General features: G+C 49.0%; 1 protein-coding gene across 1 annotated transcript; it reads left to right on the top strand.

Annotated features, from left to right (window-relative positions):
• Nucleotides 1-1,251: 1,251 nt before the first annotated feature.
• Nucleotides 1,252-3,679, top strand: LOC126522260 (uncharacterized). Its single transcript, XM_050170984.3, has one exon. The coding sequence runs from the start codon at nucleotides 1,388-1,390 to the stop codon at nucleotides 3,539-3,541; it is 2,154 nt and encodes a 717-aa protein (XP_050026941.1). The 5' UTR covers nucleotides 1,252-1,387; the 3' UTR covers nucleotides 3,542-3,679.
• The last annotated feature ends 7,503 nt before the right edge of the window (nucleotides 3,680-11,182 follow it).

Consider the following 11,182-nt stretch of genomic DNA (forward strand, 5'->3'; position numbering starts at 1 on the left):
TGCTTCTACACTTTTTACTCTGCGATTTCGATGAGTACAGATAGCTGAGGTAAAACAAGCATGCTGGCGTTGCAAACGCATGGCGCCCTTTTCTCTGATGTTGTCGGCGCTAATATAGCGACAATAGTGAGTATTCCCTGCAAAGACGGTAGGGAACTGCTTGTGTGACCATCTGTCACAGGAGGAGGTGAGCAAATATTCCAAGAAGATGAAATTCTCACTCACTGACGATGCGGACTGTTTTAGACTCTGCGCAGTCTTCGTGTACCGCACATTCGATGTGTATTTAGCTGCAATTTGTCTAGATTTGCCAATAAAAAGAAAATCGTACATTGGCGCTAAGTTTCAGCTTAGAATGAGGTTGGCAGTGCTACATTCATCCGCGGCGTTGTCAGCTCATGATACAAGCGTGTGTCATGGGGATTACTGCTCCTGCATGGGGCGATTGCGAGCGGCTACGAGTAAAGCTTGATGTGACGCTCCCTTGGGTGTTGTCGCCGCTGACACTGAAATACGCAGCCAGTAAGTGTAAAGCCAGGCGCTTTTCGTGTGGTGATGCAGAAGACGACGCCCAGTCTGCTGTGATTGACTACAGCCGAGCGACCCAAGTGCAGCATACGAAGTCATAACCTCTTCCCAGCTACATTCGTCTACATGAGTCTGCACGGAGTGAAGGTAAAAACAAAAGCCCTAATTTTCACTCTGCCGGGAGGGTGCAGAACAATTTGTTCCTCAAGTTAAGTGTGACTTAACCACCCATCCCTGACCAAACTGTTTTAACTGTTTAACTGTGAGCTGTTTTGACTGTTTTAACGCACCAGTAATGTTCCAAGTGCCATAAACGCATATGTTGTTAGAAGGGGCTACCCTCTCGGGGTAGTCAGTTGAGATTTGTTATTCCTCGGCCGATAATTTGAAATATATTTTCTTTACAGCAAACCTGTATATGACCAGGGTTCCATGCATTTTCGTTCTCCATGAACAAAAACTATCGTCATCAATGGCTTATACCTCCGTAAGCATTCATGCTCCCATAAGCAGGCAAAAAATACGATTCATAGGCCCGTAAGGCAGAGGCTAGAAGCACGAACAAAGTGAAGCGAACAGTGTTTAAATTGTATCTAATCACGTATACACCATATAGAACAGAATGTCGAAAACTGTCATCATCAATGGCTCATACCCCCGTAAGCAAGCAAAAATGCAATGATGCATCGAAACGCTCACGAACTTCTACAACAAGTGCTGGCAAGAAGGAAGGCTGCCCAAGCAATGGAAAGCAGCCAAGACGATCCTCATCCCCAAGCCTGGCAAGCCGCCCAACATAGAGAACCTCAGGCCGATCTCGCTCACTTCTTGCGTGGGAAAGGTCCTCGAGCACGTTCTCATGAACAGGTGGCAGCGTTACCTGGAAGAATCGGAGCTTTACCCAAATTCCATCATCGGGTTTCGGAAGAAGCTCGGGACGCAAGACGCCATGATCTTACTGAAGAACGAGATCATCGACGATACGACGGGCACCAAGGACAACAGAGCCATACTCGGGCTGGACTTGCAGAGCGCCTTCGATAAAGTGAGGCACTCGGCTATCCTGGCCCAAGTATCCAGACTAAACATGGGCAGAAGGACATACCAGTACATCAAAGACTTCCTGACGGAACGGACCACCGAAATCTGCGCGGGAGACCTGCAGCTCGAAGAGAAGAAGCTGGGGAGCGTCGGAACGCCACAGGGCTCGGTGATCTCCCCGCTTCTCTTCAACCTCGTGATGATCGGGGTGGCCAACCGGCTAGAAAGAGTAGCGGGAGTCCGACACGCCATCTACGCCGACGACGTTACGCTATGGGTACCGGGAGGAAGCGACGGACACATCGAGACAACGCTGCAAGAAGCGGTCAACGCCATCGAGGAGCAGCTGGGCGGGTCTGGACTCGTTTGCTCTCCGGCCAAGTCAGAACTGCTGGTGATTCCACCGACAGGAGCGGGCAGGAAAAGAAAGAATAAGGAAGTCGAGTACGAGCGGCCCAAGATCACGGTCAAGACAGCGTTAGGACAAGTAATACCGGAGGTCGAGAAGATTCGAGTGCTCGGGCTGCTCATCCAGCGAAACAGAGTCAACGGTGAAACGGTCAACAAGCTCTCGGCTAAAGCGGCCGCGGCAATGAGACTCATCAAGAGAGTGTCCAACAGAAGAGCGGGGATGAAGGAGGAGAGCCTGACTAGGCTCGTTCAATCCTTCGCAGTTAGCCACATAACGTACGTGGCCGCTTTCCACAACTGGAGGCCGAGCGAACGTAACAAGATAGACGCCACCATACGCAAGGCGTATAAGGCGGCACTCGGCCTCCTCGGGAGCACGAGCACCGAAAAATTCATGGCGCTGGGAGTCCACAACACGCTGGACGAAATAGCCGAAGCACAGAGAACGGCGCAACTCGAGCGTTTCTCTGAAACGAGAACCGGAAGAAAGATACTGCGGGACCTTGGCCTCGAGCCGAGGGAAGGCGAGCAGCAGAAAGACGTACCTATACCGGATAGCATCAACAGACAGCTCAGGGTCTGCCCGATCCCGAGGAACGTGAACCCCGAGCATAACAAGGAGCGGAGGTTGGCGAGGGCCAGGGCTCTCGTGGACCTCCACGCCAGAGAAGAAGGCGCCATCTACGTGGACGCGGCGGAGTACCCCGGGAGCAGTGACGCATACGCGGTGGTGGCTGTCGGGGCATCGACGGGTGCAACGAAGACCGCGGCGAGCGTCCGGACTCGACAGGCGCACCGGGCGGAGGAGGTGGCCATCGCCTTGGCCGTCTCCGACCCCGGATGCACTACAGTGTTGTGTGACTCTAGAACGGCAGTGAAGAACTACGCCAAGGGTATGGTATGTAGTGAGGCTGCGCGCATACTGCGCAAGGCCGAAGACATCGGACGCACAAGCGCTGTGGTGATCAAGTGGTTTCCGGCCCACATGGGCAGTGACGTGTCGGAACGCGGGAACGTGAACCACAACGAGACGGCCAACTCGGCCGCGCGAGGACTAACCAACCGCGCAGCTGCAAGCACGGCCGACTCGGAGTGTTGGTCGCGGTGCAGTGCCAAGGACAAGATGACCACCTTCAACGAGATCGTGAAGTGGTACAGACTTAACAGACAGACTATGCCGCCACCTCACCCGGGGCTTACCCGGAAGGAGGCAGTGTTATACCGGCAATTACAGACGGGGTCCCTGCTCACCCCGGTGCTAGCTAAACACGTGTGTCCGAGCGTGTACGCGAGTGACGTATGTAGACTGTGCGCTAAGGAGAGAGCCACCGCGGCTCACATCCTTTGGGACTGTCGTATAAATCCACAAGAAGCCAGCGAGAAAACGACGATCCCGCCGCAGCTAGAGGCTGCAACGAAGATATATGACCAAGATACACAACTCAAGGCCGTCCAGCAGGTCTCGGCAGCTCTAGAGAGGCAGCGACCTCGCGAAACCGAGGAGAAAGGGGGCAGCACCCCGAGGAAGGGGGCGGCGGCCCTCTCGGATCCGCGGAAGTAGCGAGGAACCAAGCCCTCGAGGAGCACAATGCACGAGATTGACGTAGTGGCCGCGTCGCGGTAAAAGCTTGTCCTCCCTGCGTGGAGGGAGCCTAACCGACTCTGCAGGCATTTTCCCTAAAGTTGTTCTCTCTCTCTCTCTCTCTCTAGTCCCGTAAGGTACATATGTACTCATTTTGCATGAATTAGCTGAGATGACGCTACCCCTGTTGTCGTCGCTGATTTCAATGTGGATGGGTAGGTACCGAAAAGGGAGCGGTTTACGCGTTCTTTGTTGTAGACATATTCCTTGCGACGCCACACCAATCCTGCCCAACCGACCACCCAGTTGCGTACGTGCATCGATTTGACATTATCAATGAATGTGATTGTAGTTGTAAGCGAAATAATGACAATCGATTAAGACAATAAATGAGTGTGCGTACCTTTCGTCACGGTGACCCCCTATCAAGACAATAAATGATTTCGTACCTTTGTTCAAACGGACTTGTTACCTCCGTGTTGTGTGCTAAACAGCTTCGCTGGTCGACCACTTTGACAGAGTGCAATAGCTCATGTTCTTATAATTTTGTCCATTCGGTTGTGCTTGTGCATTGCTGCGAAGGACCACAGAATGCGTCCAGAATTTCTGGGTATGAGAAGCAGTGTATAAAACACCTGGTTTACCAGTTTTATAGTATGGTTACCTTGTGAGGCATCCGCCTTTTGGTGCCCATATTAATGCATTATAAAAATCTAATTGGTCACGGCAAGGCGTTTCCTGTGGAGATATGGTTGCTGTGTAAGTGTAGCTGAAATGAAAAAAGAATTTAGGGTTATCACTTTGTTTGAAGGTCCGAGCAAGTTACGACGGAAGCTGGTTTATGCGACCTTCCATCATGATACGGAAGTAAGCTCATTCACAAGGTCCCGCATTATGTTTCCTTTCATTAAGTCAAGTCACTTTAACTTAGACACTAGATTTTCAGGTCTGATAACTACGAATTTTTTTCTAGTAACTATGGTTGCTTGGAATTCACTTCATGCAGATGTGGTGCACCCCACCAATGTACATGTTCGCCGCAGGCAATAATGCCAAATGGCGCTGTGGCTCATGTATGAATAAAGAATAGATTTCAAGTAATCTGTGAGACGTGCATAAATTTACATTGGTTAGAGTTGATTTATGTGAGCCATCCGTTACACCAATAAGTTACGGCGTCAAGTTTAGAGAGGACTTATTATTATATTGGCCTTTCTTTGATTTTTATATGATAACTCAATTACACTCACTGAACACATTACCGCTGAATAATTATTACCTAATCACCCTGTGTTGTACCCCTTACAAAATTCAAGCCTACCTTGCTTGCAAATGAAAATAGGATTCGTGAGAATTCAAAACACTTCGGAATTAGCACTTACCATTATTCGCCTTTCCCATCTTTATAGTCATGATGCCTTGTTTTGCAAACAAGAAATTGATAACAGATACTTTAAATATTGATTAATTATAAGTTCAAATCATGCACCCATTTGGTGGCGGTACACTCGACGGATGCTGATGACACCAGGATGGAGGAGGAGGAATAAACTTTATTAGTTGAAATGAGCCGACGGTGAAATCGTCCGAGGTGGGCGGCGTCCCTAGTCCAGGATGCCGTGGGCTTGAGCTGATAGCTTGGCCCTGCTCACCAGGCGATGCTGGTCTTCAGGGCTCGAGCTTATCAGTTGGGCCTCCCACTGCTCGACGGTTGGTCCGGTGATGGGCGGTGTCGATGGATTTTGTTGACATTCCCATACCATGTGGTAGAGGGTATTGGGCGTAGAGCAGAAGGCGCATTTGTGAGTATAGGTCGTACGGTACATTGCGTGTAGCAGGGTGCCGTGCGGGAATGTGCCGGTCTGTAGTTTTCGGAAGATCACCGCCTCTTCTCTTGTCAGCTGGGGATGCGGGGGTGGATACATCCTTCTACCCAGTCTGTAGTGGCTCAGGATATCGGTGTATCTTTTCGGGACGCTATCTTGTTGGTCTACCGGCGCTCGTGAACCTGGTGGCATAGCCCGGAGAATGTGATCTCGGGCAGCGGCATTAGCCGCTACATTACCCGCCAGGGACTCGTGTCCCGGGGCCCAGACAATGTACACCTCTGGAAAATTGGTGGCGCTACAATTGACGGATGCTGATGACACCAGGATAACGAAAAAAATTCCCAGTTGCTTCACCACAGCACCAGCTCCGCATTCTCTGGCTTAATTATCAGCTCTGCAGATAAATAGTGAATACTGCTTTTTCCCTATTTCATAAGTGATACGGCGCACATAGAAGGCATTTCTATCATCCTTGGCCAGCTGAACTGGGAAACTACATCACATCTTTTAGAAATAGTGCAGGTTACGTCAGAAGTGTGGGCAAGGTGTAAATCGTTTGGTTATTTATGGTTTTACGTGAACGTTATATTTATATTTTAGAGAGCCTTTGCTGAACGAGACTTGATACTGGCTTTCATTGTGGAGGAAAAAGGGGATCAAGCATGAATCAGATGCGCGCCTAGGTTTAAGTGTGTGTTAATATTACAGGCACTAAATTTCTTACTGCAACTGTTCGACATAGCTACCTTCACTGGAAATTTTGCTGGATTCTTTAAGAACGCACAAAGGCTGTACGTATTTGAGGTTGTGAAGCTACATGTTTGTAATATTTCAGCTATATATAAGGAGTTATTATAGAAGAACAGGACCTCTGTAGGACACCTTGTAGCGTAGCGCTTTGAAAGTTTCTGGTAACACTAAATTATTTAATGTAATTATGACATAATTCCTGAAGCAAGCAATTGGTAATTTTTAGCCAGCGAGGCACCCTTCTCAGTATCATTCCTGCCTTCTCTCTTTCCTTCCTCTCTTCTTCCTAAGCTGTTTTACGAACGTATCCTATCAACAAATATATTGTTACACTGTTCTGCACAACGATGAGGAAGACGAGCACGAGCTTGCCGCTGAAGAAGACGCTTCACTGACCAGGCTGCTCTAGACTTGCCGTTGTCAGCTACCGTTAATTACTGTACATACTTTAACTACATTTTGCGCCTTGCTTCTTTCCACCACAAGATATTTGGTGAAGGTGCTGGGCACTGCTGTGCACGACGGAGCTCCGAAGCGGGCGTAGGCTGGCCACACAAACACAAACAACCGTCCCTCATGTACCTTCACTCTACGCAAAACTGACGGGTGCACCCCCGAGAGGTTAGGCTGCTAGAACCACCGGGACTGCAATTGCTCCACTGACCTTCCCGACGGAAAGGAATTTACTGGATGTAATATAGGTGGTGTCCCTGTGACTGCTTTGCTTAGTACAACCGCGCACATCTCTAGGATGAGCGACCAGCTTCGTAGACGGTTCACTGACGTCTTGACACCTGCGCCATGTTGTATTGTGCGGGTGGATAACGGAAGAACACTGGTCACAATACGAATGTGTGCGGCTCGCCTTGGTGTCGGTGGTCGCTAAACATTTCTTTTGTTTACTTTTCTTCAAGAGTGTCCCCTGACGTAATTCTAGGATTTGATTTCCTATTCGCTCATTCCTCCCTAACCGACTGCTCCGCGGGACTAACTCATTTACTTTGTTCTAACCCTTATGACGATGTTCTCAATATGCTATGATTCTCTCAACACATTCGACTTACCCCGAAAGCCATAACCAGCGTCCTACTTTATCCATCTCCACCTGTGCCTAACGGTGACGCTGTTGTGTCTCCTCTCGCGGACGTCTTCCTTTTGCATCGCGTTGCTGTTCCGCACACCATAGTTACTATCACCAACTGTAGAAGCCTCCTTATGATACTCGTGCAGCATCTTCACCACACCTCAGCGTCTTCAGCACGTCACGCGCCGCCTTTGTTATCACTACACGTGGCTCCACAACAATAAGGACCCCCAAACAATGAAATCTTCCTTACCTCAGTAAGGAAACCTTCATTGCAGTGAGGCTACCTTATGTGACTCTGAAAGATTCCTTACTGAGGGGCCCTCGGTGAAGGCTTCCTTGGTGCTTCCTCAGCATAAAGTAGCCCCTTCATGCCTTCATACCTCCTTACGCAGCTCCTGGCCCTGAACGAACGCTTCACCTCACTGCTTAACCACGTGACGTTTGCTTGCGCATGCGCGCTGTCGCCCACCTGCGGAGAAGCGCGAGCACGGTACGTCTTGCCAGGCATGTTCGTTTCAGTCACGCGTGCGGCATGAAAGCGTTGCTAGGCGTTGCTAGGCGTTGCACGACGCCGGCGTGCCAGCGTTAATGGAGCACATCAGGTTTTGCACTGTAATGCGCTACTTTTTTAACTTTTGTAAACGAAACTAAAAGAAAGCGTCCACGCTTCACTATATTAGCTCTTCAATTTAGAGATTTTGCGACGATACAACATTTTTTTTATAGAACAATGGTGCTCGCGTAAAGCTTTTAAGAGATAATCTCGAACCCAGGCATACGGCAACCGCTCCTTACGTGAGGACGGCTGAAGGGAGCTTTCAGAGTACGCTTGCTTCCTCGATCTGTCCTTCGCTGTAGGGAGGCCTCACGTAAGGTTAGGAAGCGATTGAAGGAAAGGAACGTTTCATTGTTTGGGCTTAAACCTTCTCGGCGGGCAACTAATTTGGCCTTTTCCAGTATTCCGCCATTTACAAGCTGTCCCTTTAACGAGGGAGGGACAATCTTCAGTCACGTACTTGCATATCGTTTGCAAACCACCGTCAGCCGCTGTGAGTGTTTGTAGTTCTTCGCAGGAAACCGCTGGCTGTTCCCATTGGTCAATGGGAAGTACCATTTCCGTTACATCTGTTTCTGCTTCCTGTTGCATCAACCATTAGAACAAGCGGCTTAGAGCATGCCAGATTAACATGAGCTTGTCAGGTAGGTTTACAGATAAGCTTGCCCCGAGCAACAGCGCCCATCACTGAATTCGGGCAGCAGCCATTACACAAGTTCGACTGTCCAGTCTGAGAAGACCCAAAAGCACACCTGGATCCGTCACGGGCGTGAATTTAGGTCCCAAGAGGTAGTCGCCGAACCGTGTCAGTCAAAATACTAGGGCTAATGTGTCTCCCTGAAATTGGTAATACTTTATTTCAGCTGACGTGAGCGTTCCCGACTGGAAACCAATGGGCCTGTTCTCGCCGTTTATACTATGAATAACGGTGGCATCGGCACCATAAGGCAAAGCATTGCATTCTAACAGTAACTCCAGTTGAGAAACTAAGTACAATAGTACGGTAGCCGAACACAAAGCAGTTCTTTACCTTTTAAATGCCGCGTCTTCTTTTGCGTGCCAATTCTATTTCGCACATTCTTCAAGAAGTCTATACAGAGGTGCAAGGACAGTGTATCGATTCGGCAAAATGTATTGTAGCAAGTAACCATTCTCAAAAAGGATCCAAAATTGGCAACATTGTGTGACAAAGAAGCCAGTCTTGTTATGTAAACGTTACATCTCCAGTGGGTAAAGTCCTTCGGCATCAATTCGATGGCCAAGATCCGTCACTCATGATTCACAAACCTTGTTTTTGTCAGAACGAAGATTGATGCCGCTTTCACGGAAACGCTGCAACACTGCTTGCAGATTTACATTTTGAGCGTTGCTTCTCTGAGCTACTGATACATCTAAAAATGTCTGGATTCCTTTGAGGCATTGCAGCATTGATTCAATTTTCCATTGGAGTATCGCCAGAGCTGACGCGATGCTAAATGGCAATCAGTTGTAGCAGAACATCCCTTTTTGTATGTTTATCAGTGCTAATTTAAGCAAGTCTTGATTCAATTCTACCTGATTGCAAGCGTAGCGAAGGTCTAAAATGCTCAATTTCTTTCCTCCACATAAATTTGCGTTATATAGTCTAACACAGTCAAGGGGTACTGTTCGACATCGCACACTGGCTTTAGTGTGACCTTGAAGCCACCGCAAGTGTGCATCGTTCTGTCTTTTTTCAAAACTGCAACAATGGGCGTTGCCCATCCGGAATGAGACTAAGGAGATATTATGCCTGCAAACACTAATCTGTCATGCTCGATTGCCAGTTTTTCGCGAAGTGCAAAAGAATTTTTTCTTGCCTTGAAGAACTTGGCACTTTATCCGGTCTTGATGAGTATTTAGGCTGGCGGGTCTTTGATGAGACCAGTACCCTCATTGAGGTCAGAGTTTTGTTCAAGTAGCTTCGGCACCTCCGTCAGGGCTTAGTTTGACACTGAATACTGCCGGCACAGGTTCAGAACCTGAATGTGTTGGTCTGCTAATTTTTGCAGTAGGCCTTGACCTTCCAAACTAGGGTCATTGTAGTTCAAAACGGTCAGACTGCATTGTACTGTTGTTCTTTCAGATGAAACTGGCATTGTCATTACACCGAGAACCAGAACCCTTACGAAATTGAATAAAACTGGAACTCCGACCTTTGTGGCTGCTGCCATTGATGGCAGCATGTGTTGTAAGTGCTCTTAGAATTGACGCAAACAGGGGAGTCAGTATGGATGGTCATCATCACTCGATGCCCTCCCACGCGAATGATTTTCTTATAGGTAGCATGTGGGCTCGCTTGGTTGCCAATGACCAGATTTGTGATGCGCTGCTACCACTATCTCCGATTTCCGCCGCTTGTGCCGTTACTGCAAGCATTCTGCTTGTTTTTTTCGTTTACTGCACACAATCTTCCCAAATGCCCCTAGCAGTGCGCATTTGAAGCATCTACTCTTGATTAGTCCACATGCCTCTCTCGTGTGACCATGTTTCCAATGTGACGAAGAAGATCGGCAGGCTGAAAAGCCCCATTGCCATCGCGTGGCTGGTACCCTGTTCGCTCGCTGGCTGCGCCCTACCTGCTGTTGCCGCGTTGGTCGCTGCTTCTCTACGACCCGAATAAACCCCCTTTACAATTGGTGGAGATGCCGGGGTAGACCACGGTAGTCACCGGGGCAGCGGGTTGTGGTTGCGGTGACCCATCTTCGGCGTTTACATCAAGTTTTGACCTGTCTCCGGAATGCTGGTCTCCAGCTTAACTTAAGAAAGTGCCGATTTTCAGCTCGAAAACTGACTATATTAGGCCACGTTGTCTCCAAAGAAGGCATTCTTCCTGATCCTGATAAACTTCGCGCCGTATCCGAATTTCCGAAGCCCACTAATTTGAAAGCACTGCGCAGCTTCATTGGCCTATGCTCCTATTTTCGACGTTTCGTTCGCAATTTCGCTACAGTGATCGCACCACTTAACCAACTTCTTCAAGGCGACAATGAACTTTCTGGTTGGTCGGAAGCCTCTGATGATGCCTTTACGACTCTTCGTCACCTCCTCACGTCTCCGCCAGTCTTGCGCCATTTTGATCCAAGCGCACCTACAGAACTTCACACTGACGCCAGTGGTGTCGGCCTTGGTGCTGTGCTCGCACAACGCAAGAACACTAATGCCGAATACGTCGTCGCTTATGCTAGTCGCGCCCTCACGAAACCTGAGGCCAATTACTCAGTCACAGAAAAAGAGTGCCTAGCTATCGTATGGGCTCTTCAAAAATTTCGTCCATATCTCTACGCTCGACGCTTTGACGTGGTGACGGATCATCACGCTCTTTGCTGGTTGTCCAACCTAAAAGACCCGTCGGGCCGCCTCGCTCGGTGGTCCCTCCG

Source organism: Dermacentor andersoni, chromosome 6 (genome assembly GCF_023375885.2).
Source record: "Dermacentor andersoni chromosome 6, qqDerAnde1_hic_scaffold, whole genome shotgun sequence".
NCBI classification, from domain to species: Eukaryota; Metazoa; Arthropoda; class Arachnida; order Ixodida; family Ixodidae; genus Dermacentor; species Dermacentor andersoni.